This window comes from Trichoderma virens, assembly GCF_000170995.1.
Source record: "Trichoderma virens Gv29-8 chromosome Unknown TRIVIscaffold_78, whole genome shotgun sequence".
In the NCBI taxonomy this organism is placed as follows: Eukaryota; Fungi; Ascomycota; class Sordariomycetes; order Hypocreales; family Hypocreaceae; genus Trichoderma; species Trichoderma virens.
In genome coordinates this window covers 161951-176663 of record NW_014013671.1, presented here as the reverse complement: position 1 = coordinate 176663, position 14713 = coordinate 161951, and the positions used below count along the sequence as shown (strand labels likewise).

Below are 14713 nucleotides of genomic sequence, written 5' to 3'. Positions count from 1 at the left end.
ATGCATTGGCGTATGAGCAGAATGAACCAAACTCAAACTCCTCATAGGCCCGTTCCTCTTCACCCAGATCCCGAATTTCCCACCGAATTGACTCCTCTGCGGGTCAAGGAGCGACCCTAAAAGGGGGATAAAAACAAGTAGAAGAACCAAAGCAAAAAATAAACCGGGGCAAAAAAAAAGACACTTCATTTTCCACTCATCCGTCGTGACCAATACTGTCAAGGGACCAAAAAAATCCAGACTCAAAAGATAAATCCATCTTACATGTCTCGTCCACAACAATAAACAGGAGGGCCCAGCTGGGTGATACACCGGGGGGGGGTGCCTCGAGAAAAGGGGGTATTGATCTTTTTATATGCGAGCCCATAACACTCAATCAGTCAATCAATTGTTCCGCCGTGTTTCTTTCTTTCATTCTCTCTTTCTCTTTTTTTTTTCTTTTATAATTCCTTTTTGTTTTTCAACCCGCTGTCCGATTTCCGTTCCACATCGTAAAATGGCTTGCTGCCGGCTTCAAGGCGTCTTGGGGCGCTTCCAGTAGTATTGCTGTACAAAAGCACGTTAATCATCGCGTCTAAAAAATGAGCTAAAATAAAGCTTAAAAAATCATGAATACCAACCTTGTGCTGCTTTCGACACGCCCGCAAGCTGGGCTTCCGAAGTCCATCCACCACGGCCGCCCTTCGCTGCATATCGGTGTCGTCCTCAGGGATGTAATAGTACTCGCTCTCCAGAGCCTTGCCAGCCGCGTCCTTGCCCTGGCGCTTGATGATGCCAATGCAGGGGGTGGTCTCAATGAGCAGCCTCAGAGCATCCCGGGAAATGTCCTTGATCTGCTCGGCGGGCAGGTTGTGCATAATGGTGGAAAGCGGCGTTGAAGACAGCCGGGAGTAGGCGAGCTGGTTGACGACGTGGTTGGAGATGGCCGCGTCTGCCTCGCTGGGAATCCTGGTCGGCTCCTCCTCTTCGTCATCCTCCTCTTCCTCGTCTTCCTCCTTGGGCTGGGGCAGTCTCTCCTCAGAGGGGCTTCGCTGATCACGAGACGTCCTCTTGACCTTTGACTTTTGCGGGCTGGCCTCGACATCGTCAGAGTCGTGGCTCGACTTGCTTGCCACAAGCGTCTCCGCAGAGCCCTTGTTCAGGGGTCGCTTGGCGCTCTGCACGCGGGGTGATTTCGTCGTGATGGACGCGAGGCGGCCCGAGATGTTGGCGCCGTATGGACCAAAGGAGTGGATGATGGGATCGTTCTCCTCATCCGGGTTGCTTTCGTCTTCCTCGTCAGAATCCACCCCGCTGGTGAAGCTTGCCGTGGCCTCTGTCCGCATACTAACGCCGACATCCGGTTCCTCGTCTCGCTCATCCGAATCCGGTTGATAGTCCTCGTCGTCGTCCTCATAGATTTCGATGCCGTTATCATCGTCTGCTGCTACCACAGAGCGTCGGCGAGGGGCTGGGGTGGGACTATCGGGAGACTGAATACGCGTGGCTCTCCGCAGAGGGGACACCTGCAGCAAGTTGGCGTTCCTCGTCTGAGAACGCGGCGGCGAGTCTTCCCAGCTGGCATCGGACAAGAGGCCGTTGGAGTCGGCACCCGAGGAGCTACGCTTGGGCCATTGGATCAAAACACGGGCATCGTGGACGTCGACCATGATTTCGGTGCCCTCGGTCTCGCTGGTGAAGCTGTCGCCCTTGAGCAGCTCCCACGAGCGGCCCTGGCAGTGCAGCTTCAGCCCATTCCAGCCATTGCAGGTAATCTCAATCTTGTTGGCCTCGAGAGGAGTGGAGCCTTGTATATAGCGTGCCTTGACGTGCACACGGGATATCAGGCGGTTGGCCGAGAGCTGGAAGTGCGACGAATTGGACGACCGACCCATGAGCACCATCTCGCCGTTCTCATTGAGCTCAATTGAGGGCACGGCCGAGAGAGGCGTGCGTTCCACAAGCCCAACACTCAGCTTTTCCCGCAGAGGCGAGCTGGACAGGATGCCGGTGCTAGAAGTTGGCACCGGCGTCGGATATCGCAGATGGGCGCCCGTGCCGCTGACATTTTGGCGTTTTGATGGGCGAGGCAGTCCGGGCGAAGACGACGGCTCGAATGGCGGCAGCAGAGACGGGGCCGGGCGTTTGAGAGGCGAGCCCAGCGAGGAGACGGACGTTGTCGAGGCTGAGGCGGAGGTGGAGGTTGAAGCCGTTGTTGTTGTTGTTGTTGTTGTTGTTGTTGTTGATGCTGATGCTGGAGCGGGGAGCGCAGGTTCGGCTGCCGGCTTTCGCGTCGAGTCCATGATCCAGGTGAATGAGGCTTCACGCGAGCATTCCCCAGCACCAAAAGCAACAATTCTCGGGTGTTTGCGTCCTGTCCTCCTCCTCCAGCTGGGTCCTCGGCCAGATCGCGTCGACAGTCGGTGTTTTTCTCTTGCTGCTTCTCTACACGCTGCACCTCTCGTGCCCTCCCCACTTACAAGCCTAGGTTGGAGACAACTACTGCAGTAGTACACAATGGCGATTGCTATTTGTTATTTTTGGTTTTGTTTTTATATCCTTAGCCGACCGAAAGGGGGGGGGTTGTCGAAAAGGAAAGGATTGGAAGAGTCGGAAAAAAAGAGTGACTGGTACTTTGCACAGACGTGGGTTCCAATGTTGGGAAGGGGTGAGAGAGACCAGGGCTGGGTGAGGCGGTATTTAAACGAGCGGAGTCTTTTGAAAAAAGCCCAGAAACACGAACGCGCGCGACTGGGGACGCATCGCGTTGGCGTTGGCGCTGGCGTTGGGAGTTGCAGCGCAGGTGCCTGCGAGGTACCTGGCGAGCGCTGGCGAGCGCTGCACAACAGGGCGGCTTACAGGGGCTTACAGGGCAGCTTCCAGCGCGCAGAGTGCTGGAGGGGGGGGACTGCTGTGGGTGCTGTGGGCGCTGTTGGCGCTGTGGGCGCAGCGGACGCCGTGGCAACGGGCGCGGGCTGGGGGGCTCCGGGGCGCTGGAGCTGGGCGGGCTACAGGGAGCTGCGGGTGCTGCCATGGCGACGTTTGGGGCGGCATGGACATGGGCTGTACCGCGGCGGCGAGTACCTACTCGTACATCACTAAGATGGATTCAATGCAGCAGACATGGATGGTCCAGTGTGATTTATGGATAGCCCAGGCTGCTTTTCATGGGTCTGTCGGTTTTGCATGGGAGTTTTGGCGAGCTTTGGGGCGGATTTTGTGGAATCGGCTGCTGCAAGTCTCTCGCTACGGGGCTCCATGTTTGTCCTCGTACATGCATCGGGTTGCATGGATTTGTGTCGTGTCTGGCATTAGCAGCTGTACACGTATTGGATTAAATTGAATCACTTACATATACATATGCGTGCAGTCTGCTGCTGCTGCTGCTGCTGCATCTCGGGGCCTTTTGATATTGAGTGATCCATCCATTCAATGCTACGGTACTTGGTTCAATTATCTCTCCCGCTCTCTCATTTGTTTCTTTCTTGTCCTTCTTACATACCTATCCATACTAATACAACACACATGCATGCGTGCATTAGCAGGTAACATTAAATCAGCCGCTCTCCATTGGGCAGTTGGCTAGGTGGCTACACGTACAGTATCTCTCGCCCAGACACGCTATAATACTTAACTGCCCATATCCATGTATGTCCTCATCATATTACCTCACACACATTTGCTCACCCAAAATTGAATTGACATTAAATTACATTAGCACAAAACCCGTCCGTACCAGCAGCCAATCGAGAGCTGCCCAGTCCTAACTGCTCCAAATGTGCAAAAAAAAACCTGCCACGCCTTTCCAGCCTCCTCCGCTCCTAGTCACGTCTCCACCTGCACTCTGGACCGCGTTCCTCGCATGCAAGCTGTTAAAATTTTCATCAAACTGAGCTGTCTCTGTCTCTGTCTCTGTCTCATTCTCTGTCTTTGTCTCTTCTTTTTTTTTCTGGTTAGCCGCCGGAGAAGGAAGAAAATAGGGAACCCCGTGAGAGCATGCAGGCCGGATCCCTGTCAGGCTTGATTCCTGTTGCAGGCAAAAGTCAGAAGTAGCAGCTCCATCCATCTGCAGGCTGTCCGAGTACGACTTGCAAATATTAGCCTGCATTCTAATCTCCTCGGCCGTAAAATGAGTACTGTACTAATCACCTGTAATAAACACATGGGCCTTTGTAGTGGCTAGCTGTAACTACTCCATGTGATAGCTTCCCATAAGCTCCAAAAGCTCATCGCGCTGCAGCCTCAACTGGCCGTCTCCATGCGACCATCTCGTCCGGCTTCCTTGCAGCAATTGTCCACGTCAAGCTGCCTATGCGCACTCGTACATGCTCCCTACATGGACCGACATGGACGCTGCGCAATTCACGCTCACGCACGCTCACTGGCCCCCCCGCCGCAAGCCGTGCCGGACACATTTGGCTACCGGCATGTCATATTTGATATCATGGCGCAGTCTTACTCGTTGCCGTGGCCGCATCTGTTTTTTTGAATCCCCCGGTCTGAATTGGCCTGAGATCCCGAGAAATCAGGCAGAAATGCATCGCCGCCAGCACATGATGGCCTCGCATGGGTGAATACAATGGACCGGCACATGCAATTGCAGTTACAGGTTAGCTGCTTGTCGCGAGGATGCAGACTTGCAGACGCGATGCGGTGCGATGCGTAGCCAGCTTGCCAGCTTTCCCCGTTGTGGTACAGGGTACATTGCATCCTAATGTAACATATGTAACATCTATGAAAAATCCAAGTACCATCTACCGAGCAAACAAACTGGGCATCAGTTCTGGCCAATTGCAGAAGCTCCAAGCCGCTGCCCTTTTGCGCTGCCAATCCAACTCTAGACACAAGGGCAGCAAATCAACGGCCTTCTGAGCATCTCTGTTTTCCCCAAAGTGGAGCCCTTTGGATCTTCCGCTCCGGCCGCCGTCCGTCTTCCGGGCCAAGACCGGCAACCGGGACTTGCATATTCCGAACGCCGCACTAGCCTCGCCGGAAAAATCTCGCTTACAGGAATTTTTCTGATTTTTTTTTTTTTGTTTCGAGCGTCAAAGCATCGAGTGGTGAGAATTCGTAGCTTTTTTTTTTTGCCTTTTGTTGCAGCTACCCTTCCACCACCACATCGTCAATTCCAGTCTTTTTGTTGTTGATAGATTCAGAAAGACCAATCAAGATGGCTCCCTCAAAAGAAGTCGCCGCTGCTGGCTCGAAAGCCGTGGTTTCACTTGATTCCGCTCAGGTTCGTGACCTCGACAAACGGATATCAAAATCTTCAAAATCTGGAAACTAACCGTCCAATGAATCTCAACAGACCCTCAAAGCTTCAAAAGCCCTCCTAGCACACATCAAAAAGGCCGCCAAGGAACAGGCCGAGGCCTCGGACAAGCGCAACCTCCTCGAAGACGACGTCGAGTCGGAAAAGACAATCTGGCTCACGCTCACCACCAAGCGACACATCTCCGACAAGGCTCGCCTGCAGCCCGGCAAGATCCCGCTGCCGCACAGCCTCAACGCCTCGGCCGAGACCACCGTCTGCCTCATCACCGCCGACCCCCAGCGCGCCTACAAGAACATTGTCGCCTCGGACGACTTCCCCGCCGAGCTGCGCAAGAAGGTGACCCGCGTCATCGACATCACCAAGCTCAAGGCAAAGTACAGCCAGTACGAGGCCCAGCGCAAGCTCTTTTCTGAGCACGACGTCTTCCTCGGCGACGACCGCATCATCAACCGCCTGCCCAAGGTCCTCGGCAAGACCTTTTACAAGACCACGCTCAAGCGCCCCATCCCCGTCGTCCTCAAGCCCAAGGCCCGCAAGGTCGACGGCAAGAAGACCAAGCCCCAGAAGAAGGAGGGCGAGGTCTACGCCGCCTCCGCCGCCGACATTGCAAAGGAGATTGAAAAGGCCCTCGCCTCGGCCCTCGTCAGCCTCTCCCCCACCACAAACACCGCCGTCCGCGTCGGCTTCTCCGACTGGACCCCCGAGCAGCTGGCCGCCAACGTCGAGACCGTCGCCGCTGCCTTGGTCGACAAGTGGGTGCCCCAGCAGTGGCGCAACGTCAAGAGCATCTACATCAAGGGCCCCGAGACCGCTGCTCTGCCCATCTGGCTCACTGACGAGCTCTGGCTGGACGACAAGGACGTCATTGCCGATGCCGAGGGCGAGGCCAAGGCTCTCAAGGCCGCTGAAAAGGCCAACATTGGCAAGAAGCGCAAGACTGTCGACGACAGCACCGAGCAGGCCGATGCTCCCGCGCCCAAGAAGGCCAAGAAGGCCGCCAAGGAGAGCAAGCCCAAGGCGGACAGCAACGACGACAAGCTGGACAAGCAGATCTCAGACCGCAAGCTGAGGCTGAGAAGTGCAAAGGCCGCGGCCAAGAAGGCGGCAGAGGAGTAAAAGAAGAAAAGAAAAGTTCAAAGAAGAAAAAGAGAGAAGGAGGGGGGAGTCAAAAACTTTCGACATACAAAGTTCCTTTTACATCATTATCTGTGTGTATTGCGCATAATAGGATGATTAGATATCTGGCACCGGCGTTGCGGCGTATATATTCATTCGATGGACACCAAAAATATGAATAGAGAATGGCAATGTTCGTATTGGACAAGGCGCCATATTCCCGCTACCTAGTAAACTCGCATCTAGTGCATCTGTTCAAGTGCTCACATAAAAACATTTCCCATACATTTAATTCAAATTACGCCCAAATAGTTTCCATGCCCGTATCAAAGTGCCATGGCATGTCCCGTCGCTCACAAATACGGCCAGATCTTGAGAAAGTAGAGATAAACAAATCGCACGACAAGACATAAAAGGTAGAGGAGGACCAACACGGAGAGGAATAACCACATACTACCGAAGAAGAGGAAGAGGAAGACGGAAACGAAAAACGTCAAGTGGTGTATAACACATTCGCAAAAGACAACAAACATGACCAGGAGGAGGACCAACTAGAGCTCCCCCTGGGACACATCTTCGACATTTGTCTCAGGGCGGAAGGTCTTGTTCAAAGGGCCCAAGAAATCCGACATGGCCTCCTTCAAGACATCCAGGGTGATTTGCATATGATCACCCGTGATGGATCGGAATCGAAGGCCACCCTTGCCGTCTAGCTGGCGAAGGCCAAGCCAGTCTTCCTTGTATTGAGTCTGCTTTCGAAGGGGGATGACTTCGGTGCCGTTGACCTCGGTGAACCAGGAAGTCTGCTTGGGAACGACGGTGGTATCGTCCTCGAACATGTACATGACAAAGTTGGAGAGGCTAGCAAGGTTCTTCTTGTATTGCTCGTTCTTTACCGGTCGCTCGTTGTTGATGTCGGCCAAGAAATTTGAGTTTTCAAGATATGTATCGTAGTTGCTCAGGTCGCGGTAGTACTGCGCGGGTACCAGGCGGTTCTGGACGAACTTGCTCCAAGTGTTAAACTTTAACAGAGCCATGGCTCCTTTGCACAAATAGTCAGAGCCGCCACAGGTCTTGAACTCGGAGATGCCGTTGTGCTGGCTGCCAAAGGTGATCAAGCTGCGAACAGGGGGGTTGTTGCATCGCTCGACATATCCGCGGAGGAACTGCCCTCCTTGGGAGAATCCGATGGCGTCGATGGCCGGGGCGGTGGACAGAATTGGGTGCGCGGCGAGAGCATCGCACACGGTCTGCAGCTGCTGGGTGACGTTTCCGAAAAACGTAGCGGAGCGATCGGAATTTGCGTCGGTGCCGAGTCCGATGGCATATGTAAAGGTGCCTGGGTTTATCTCGTCGGCCAACTCTCCAACTTCCGTGATGCCCTCAGAGTTGTATGCGTCGCCTAGGCCGTGCCAGATGACCAGGGGCAGCGGAGTGTCGTCATCTGCGTCGTCTGTTGTATGGTGGGAGAGCTTCCAGCCAAACGTGCGGCTGGCCAGTAGAGCCGTCGCCACGAGGGAAGCAGTAGCACGCATGGTGAGAGAAAGAGGGGAGATAAATCGAGATGTGTTGAATATCAGGAAGGATGTATCAAACCAGCTGGGCGCGTATTTCGATGACGAAGGGTGAATACGAATGCGGGAGGCTGGAAGGCTGAAGGAGAGGCTGGAACAGACGAGGTTGGAAGAAGCTGGTGATGATGCGGCAGGCAGGGATTAAGCTGTCCGCGACTGGGCGTTATCGTTATCAGCGGGCAGAAAAATAATCCGGGGCAACAGGCTGTGGGCGGTGGCGGATCAGCGCTGAAAGCCGGCCTTGGTCCACTAAAGGTTGGGCTCACGCACGCCAATCAGCGGCATCAATTTGAATGTATTGGAAACTCAGGATGAGCTTACCCTACAGCAAGCAAATTGAAATGCAGGACATGAACCAATCAATATATGTGGATTTACAGCATTGGCAGACGAGGAGGAATTACGAATAGAAGTGGTCGGGTAGTTCGTGTATTCATATCATTTATTTTTGAAGTATTTCTCTTTCCAAGGCAGCCCTCGATAAACATGACCAATTGCCAAGTTCAAGTAGAATTATCATTTTGTCCAACCACTATTCTCCAACAATCCTCCCAAGTTAACAAAGTATATATGACGCATAGGAGCACTGACAACATGGTATTGTTCAGTTGTATTTATGGCTGAGTAGAGCCAAGAATTCCACGGCTGCTCTTTCGTAAGAGAGTGCAGAAAAAACTGAGTGCAGTCCACCTTAGTTGGGTGGGGTGAGTTGAGGTGCCGCTGGAGCATCGCCGACAGGGGCAGAGCCACCTGAAAAGCTTGGTCGGAAAAGATTGAATGGAAGACCCATGGTCACAGAGGCAGACGCAAGGACGGCGAAAAAGAGAGTAGAGGGCTGCATGGTTGCTTGAGGTTGTGCTGGTTATGAGAGTGACTGAGACTGAGCTTGACGGTTTGCTGATAAAGGAAGGGTATCGGTGCGATCCAGCGCAAAATGAGTTGTAAAGTCAACGACGATGAAAAAAATCGAGTCGATGTATCGTGAGAGCTAGCTCACTAGAAGTGAATGAAACAGAGTAGTGCAAAAGAACGGATGCTGAACAAGATGGAACAAAGTCTGCAAACACCAGGGCGGATGGGGCGCTCCTTTAAGCTGTTCCGACAGCAGCGGTTCAAGGGGGCGATCGAGAAACTTGGCCTTGAAACATTTGCGAGTTTCTGGTTACTTTACTCTAGATGAAAGCCGCGTTCCATGCAATCGGCCTGTAAGCTGAACCGTTGGGCCAGCACATGAGACTTGAAACCAGCGACTTGCTACGCTGTAGGTTTCAGCTATGCGCAAGGGGCTGAATGACAAAGGCGAGGCACGCTCGTTTAGCGCTTAATCATTGTTGGAAAGACAAAGGCTCTGCTTTAAGTGAAAAATGACATCTAATGCATACAAGGCCTTTGGCATTTTAGGAGAGCTGGCTTTATGTCTGGTGTAACACCATAAAGCGCCTCTGTAGTGTGGCTGGTCAACAACCGCTTACAGAAAATCCACTGGCTATGGGCGATTGGAGCTTGAAAGCCAAGGCACACAAGCATCCATAGATTCCCAGCCATTTTCCCTCCTTCTTAGAGTGACTGGTAGCCAGCACCCCGACTTTCACAGTGTATGAGATCATCTATTGACATTGGATCCTCTGGTTTGAGAGTGACCAGCTGGGACTCCAAGTTGCCTGTTCAGCATCTCAGCGAATGCCACCCCCCTGGTTCTTCTACTATCTTCTAGTATCACTACTCTTTTCAAGTACCTAGCCTTAGTATATTAAGTTTGTGATGCGGGCTCCTGTATTGCAAACTCGGGGTGCGGCTTAGCAGATCCCTTTAATTGCTGTTGATATCAGAGGTAGCGACAACCTCAGATACCAGAAGAGAGCACGGGCGACGGTAACAGGCGCTACAAGAACCGGTAGATGTTCAAAAAATTGCTTCTTTTGCATCTCTTGTTGATACGATGAATTGTCCTAATTTTTATAACCTAAAAAGCTGAAGCTGGTCTCGCACTGCGTCATCACGCGCCCACCAGCATGGCTGCGCGCTGTAAAAAGTTGAGTGGATCTCTACAGACTACGCCTACCGGCACGTGAAGGCATAATTCCATCTTGACTCCTCCATCTCAACCTCAGCAACTCTCTTATGCGACAATTCGATCCTGCAATCGTGGCGCGTTAGCAATGCTGCAGACGGCAATCACGGAGCGCTACCAATAGTGCCTTGTTAGGCTCTTGGGCAGGAAAAACGGGCGTAGCAAAGCAACATTTCGACGCTTTGCGAAGCTGTACCTCCACCTGTCGACTTGACTCGATTCGATTCCCGCCAGACCCTGGCCGTCTCTCTCTCTCTCTCTCTCTCTCTCCATATCTGCAAACATATCAATCAACCAATATGTCTCCCACAGACCATGAGGCGCTGCCAGCGGCTTCCAATGGCGACGCAGCTCCCCGAATTGGACCTCATCCGGGCTACATCTCCAGCTCGAACCAGTACGCCTCGGAGCTCAAGATACGGCGCATGCTCAAGGAGAATGGCTGCGACCCCGCGCGAGAGGATAACTACCGCTTGCAGGGCGTTCAGCTCATAGACACCGTCAGACAGCATCTGAACCTGTGCGTATTGCCTGGCTGTCGCTGGTCGTGGACAGAACTAACCTCTGCTGGAACAAGCCAGGCCGGTGCGGACGTTTGACACAGCGTGCACGTATTTCCACAAGTTTCGGCTCAACTTCCGCGATGCCGAATACAACTACCAAGACGCGGCCCTGGCATCGTTGTTTGTCGCGTGCAAAGTTGAGGATACGATTAAGAAGTCCAAGGACATACTCGCGGCAGCCTATAATGTCAAGAATCCTGAGAAGCCCGCGGCTTCAGACGACAAGGTGCGTGTACTTGTGGCCTTTGCGGTGCGCCGGCTGTTGGCCCTGGACTAAAACAACATTGCAATGCTAGATCTTTGAATCTCCCGGCAAAATCATTATTGGACTTGAGCGACTGATTCTCGAAACGATCGGCTTCGACTTCCGCACTCGCTACCCCCAGAAGCTGCTGGTCAAGGTCGTGCGCAGCATCCTCGGCCCCGAACAGGGAAAAGAATTCTTCAACATCGCCTACGCTATGAGCATCGACATGTACAAGACGTTTGTCCCCATCAAACGGACCACCTTCTCCATGGTCATGGCTCTTGTGGAACTCACAGCTCGCATGACGGGCCACCACTTGGACAAAGTTAAGGACTTTGCCGCACACCGGCGGCAGTATCATCGTCCGGCAGTGCTGGAGACTATGCTGGACATACTTGACCTTTACGTCCAATATCACAAGTCGACCAAAGTCGGCACGCAGTTTGACCTAAACCGATTCATGGACATCAAAATCGCCCTTAACACGGAGCTCGAAAAAGAATTCATCTCTCGACACATGTACTACTGCAGCCGTTGCGAGAATGATGAGCCCAGCCCGCTTACCCCTGGCTCGGTGACTTCACCCACAGCAACATCATCATCGTTGCCCGGCGACTTGTCTATGCGACGAACAGCTCGCGGCCAGGACGGCACCATGCGATTTGTTTTCGACCCCGAGGCGGCCAGAGAAGAGCAAGATACGGTGGCTCAATACTACAACGAAGAGTACGAAGAATACGAGGTTGAAGTGGAAGAGCCAATACCAGCTCCGAGAAACGAGCACGGAGAAGGGGGTGGCGGGCGTGGGGGATATCGCGGGGGACACAGCCATGGACCCCGAGATAGAGGTGATCACAGGCGAGGAGGACCGTATGGAGGAGGCTACAGAGGCGGGGATAGGCACTACCGCGGAAGGAGATTTCACTGAATACGGATGGTATGGGTATGCGGTACGCTGTGCGGCATCATGTCGTTGTCTTGGTTGGGCTATTTTGTTGGATCATGTAGAATTCCCGTTGAAATCTTACCTTGACACATCCTTGCTTAGTAGGTAGGAGATCTATTGCAATTGTAAAGCTGATATATACCCTGTGAATCTCAATACACAGACTCTCGTCACGCACAGAACCAACAAAGAGAAGTATTCACAAGGGTGAAAGTAGAAACAGGAACATGGAGCTAATTGCATGATTAAAAAAATAAAAAAAGATGACGGGAATATAAAGCAAAAAAAAGAACCGCCTAAATCTCAATCAAATGACTTTGTATAGGAAGAGCCCGATGCGGGGGTCGAACCCGCAACCTTGAGATTGCATCAGAACGTGTGCTCATAAGAGTCTCACGCTCTACCGATTGAGCTAACCGGGCTGCGTTTGCTAGGCCAACGACTCCCGGATATCACCCGGTTGTCATTGGCCAATCACGAATCACCGATTGAGCCCTAGGCGGCTTGTTGAATTGATTGGTGATTTTTTATCCTATAGAGGCTTCTCCAGATATCCTCAACATTTCCATCGTTTTATCCTTGTCCTGCTCATTACACGAAGCTCTCCTGTGCCCCTTGACTGAGGGTGGGAGGGCTTCATCTGCCGATATGAACCTCAGATATTCAAGGCTGCTTTGGTTTGTTTGCTGTAACCATTCGCGCAAGCAAGTCTACCCCATTGAAGCCCTTAATATCCCATTTTCCTGGTAACAGCTAACAACTGAAGCGCAATCAAGATAACACCGGCACCTCCTACTCAGCATCTTTAATTGTTGAAAAGAGAGTTTCGAGTAGCTAGAAAAAGCAAGTTAATAAAGCTGTAGCAGCTGATACGATCACTATGTAGACCTAGTACTCACCCATCTGTCTAAGTCTCTCTCATTTTTGTGGAGGTCGGATAATTTTGCGTCCAACTGGTCTGCAATGTGTCAGTCCACGTGAAAACGCGGCACGAAAAACTGCCAATTGACAGATAGCTGGCCTACCTGTGGTACAAAACATCACATCCTTTAGCTGCTCATTGCTCCTTAGGCTTTCCAAGAACTTCGTGGCAGATTTTGCCGTCCCGATCTGAGCAACCAGGAACTTTACGCCTACGGGCTCAGAAGATTAGTATATGGCAGCGCGAAAGTCAGGACGGAGGGTTGGGAATGGATATACATACTCTGGCGAGGATACCCGGCTTCCTCCAATCTTTGACCGCACTCCAGAACGGCATCCACAAACTCAGTCTTCTTTTCTCCCGAGGGCTGACCGTCAGTGAGGATAGAGATGAGCAATGGCCTTTCAAAATTCTTTTCCGAAAGCTTTTTATAAACCATTGGCTCGAGGATCTTCTTCCTTAGGGTTGTGCCAGTCTCAGTGTCGCCGCCTCTCTTTTCTTTCATAGGCTCCAGCATCTTGACAATTTGATCAAGAGTCAGGTTTGTGGCATCGTTGACATCTTGATTGATGAAGCATATCGCAACGCCTTCATCGGCTGGCAGGATACGAGTAGTGATTAAAGTAATTCGGAAAACAAGCTTTTTCAAGGAATCAAAACGACCCTCGAATCTCATTGAACCGCTGTCATCTACAACAATTGGGTTAGACATTAACAAAGGCTCCAAAATGCTCGATCAAGAGCATAGACATCTAGATATACTTGCCACAGAGGATAGCTTGTTGATGTAAGTTCACTTTGATCGTTTTCGGTAAAAGTTCCTTGGAACCAAGGGGTGTTGATGGATCATTCTCCAAGTCGGAAGCCTTCTTTGCCAGTTCTTGTATAAACTTCTTACCTTTGAAGAAGCGCTCTAGGATAGGGTTTTCTTGGACAAAGTTGTCCACGTTGGCCGCAAAGTCAGCCGCATTGGTCTCTTTGGAGCCGTTCACCACCTAACCCCGATTAGTCAGTGAGAAGTTATTATAAAAATGATTTGGTTTCGATACGTGCCTCATTTAGATCCGAATCTAGAGTAGGATTCAGGCCATGTTTCTTGTGGATGACCCCATTCAGAGTGTTATTCACCCACGCAACGACGTAAAGTAGCAATGAAGTGATGAATGCGGAGGACTTTTGAAAGAATGTCTGCTCCTCTTCTGGACGAAGCGCGTATTTGACTTGCGTATCACCGCTTTCCTCAGCCATTTCCTCTGCACTTACTCCATCATTGTTCTCCAGCGTCAGAGAAGCCCCGGCCTTTCGCAGTAGCCTAACGGATTCAAGATCGATGGGGTTTGTGTTGCTGAGTATAAACATCAACGGCGTATTCCCATTGGCAATCTTGCAAGTGGCATCCACATAGCCCTGGGGCATCTTTTTGATATTGAGGAGCAGCTGAATTATCTTGGAGCGATTTGAGGACGTCTTCCAGGCGGCTAAGAGGAGTGGCGTTTCGCCATTCTTGCAGGGAGCATCTGGCTTGGCACGTCTCCTGAGGAGTTGCTTGACTACTTCGGCATGTCCTTCGATTACAGCAGCTGCAAGTGGTGTCATACCTTCCACAGGGTCCCATTCGTTGACAATATTGGGATTTCCTTCGATATAGCCTGTGAGGGTTGACCCAACAAGGGTTCCTTTCCGAGCATCTTCGTGAATTCCCATGATGACACACCTGCTATGAGCCAGTCTTTCATAGGTTGGCGGTTGAGCGGGTTTGAAAGGATGATAATTGAGACAATACCCTGGAATAAGCTACGAATTTATTTATTATTTTATATTTTTCTTTTATCTATTTACATCGTGTATATGTTCAAATTGGAATACCGTGACCGTGACGGCTGGGGTCTGTGACAGCCGCTCTCGGGCTCGTGACTATTTCTGAAGAGAGGAACATGGGGTTTGGCCGAGCTCCCCCAATGAATGCCCTGAAGCCTAAGAGCCCATCGTTGCCAGGTAGATATCGAAAGAGTGTGGCACC

At 51.8% G+C, this 14713-nt stretch overlaps 5 protein-coding genes across 5 annotated transcripts; 2 read left to right on the top strand and 3 right to left on the bottom strand.

The window, feature by feature from the left end:
* Window positions 1-513: 513 nt before the first annotated feature.
* TRIVIDRAFT_154011 (uncharacterized protein) lies at window positions 514-2282 on the bottom strand (the record flags this gene model as incomplete). Its single annotated transcript, XM_014099409.1, has 3 exons — window positions 514-546; window positions 621-1061; window positions 1116-2282. The coding sequence occupies 3 exons, from the start codon at window positions 2280-2282 to the stop codon at window positions 514-516; spliced, it is 1641 nt and encodes a 546-aa protein (XP_013954884.1).
* A 2758-nt stretch (window positions 2283-5040) lies between these two features.
* On the top strand, window positions 5041-6574 carry TRIVIDRAFT_90460 (uncharacterized protein; the record flags this gene model as incomplete). The annotated part of the gene is made up of 2 exons (XM_014099408.1): window positions 5041-5215; window positions 5288-6574. 2 exons carry the CDS (start codon window positions 5150-5152, stop codon window positions 6368-6370), a joined length of 1149 nt encoding a protein of 382 aa, XP_013954883.1.
* Window positions 6547-7988, bottom strand: TRIVIDRAFT_216317 (uncharacterized protein; the record flags this gene model as incomplete). The annotated part of the gene is made up of 1 exon (XM_014099407.1): window positions 6547-7988. The coding sequence occupies one exon, from the start codon at window positions 7903-7905 to the stop codon at window positions 6922-6924; it is 984 nt and encodes a 327-aa protein (XP_013954882.1).
* A 1968-nt stretch (window positions 7989-9956) lies between these two features.
* On the top strand, window positions 9957-12008 carry TRIVIDRAFT_192615 (uncharacterized protein; the record flags this gene model as incomplete). Its single annotated transcript, XM_014099406.1, has 5 exons — window positions 9957-9969; window positions 10328-10535; window positions 10597-10804; window positions 10875-11628; window positions 11935-12008. 5 exons carry the CDS (start codon window positions 9957-9959, stop codon window positions 12006-12008), a joined length of 1257 nt encoding a protein of 418 aa, XP_013954881.1.
* Window positions 12009-12563: 555 nt separating this feature from the next.
* TRIVIDRAFT_223654 (uncharacterized protein) lies at window positions 12564-14397 on the bottom strand (the record flags this gene model as incomplete). The annotated part of the gene is made up of 6 exons (XM_014099405.1): window positions 12564-12605; window positions 12671-12729; window positions 12797-12904; window positions 12976-13376; window positions 13456-13688; window positions 13822-14397. 6 exons carry the CDS (start codon window positions 14395-14397, stop codon window positions 12564-12566), a joined length of 1419 nt encoding a protein of 472 aa, XP_013954880.1.
* Between the last annotated feature and the right edge of the window lie 316 nt (window positions 14398-14713).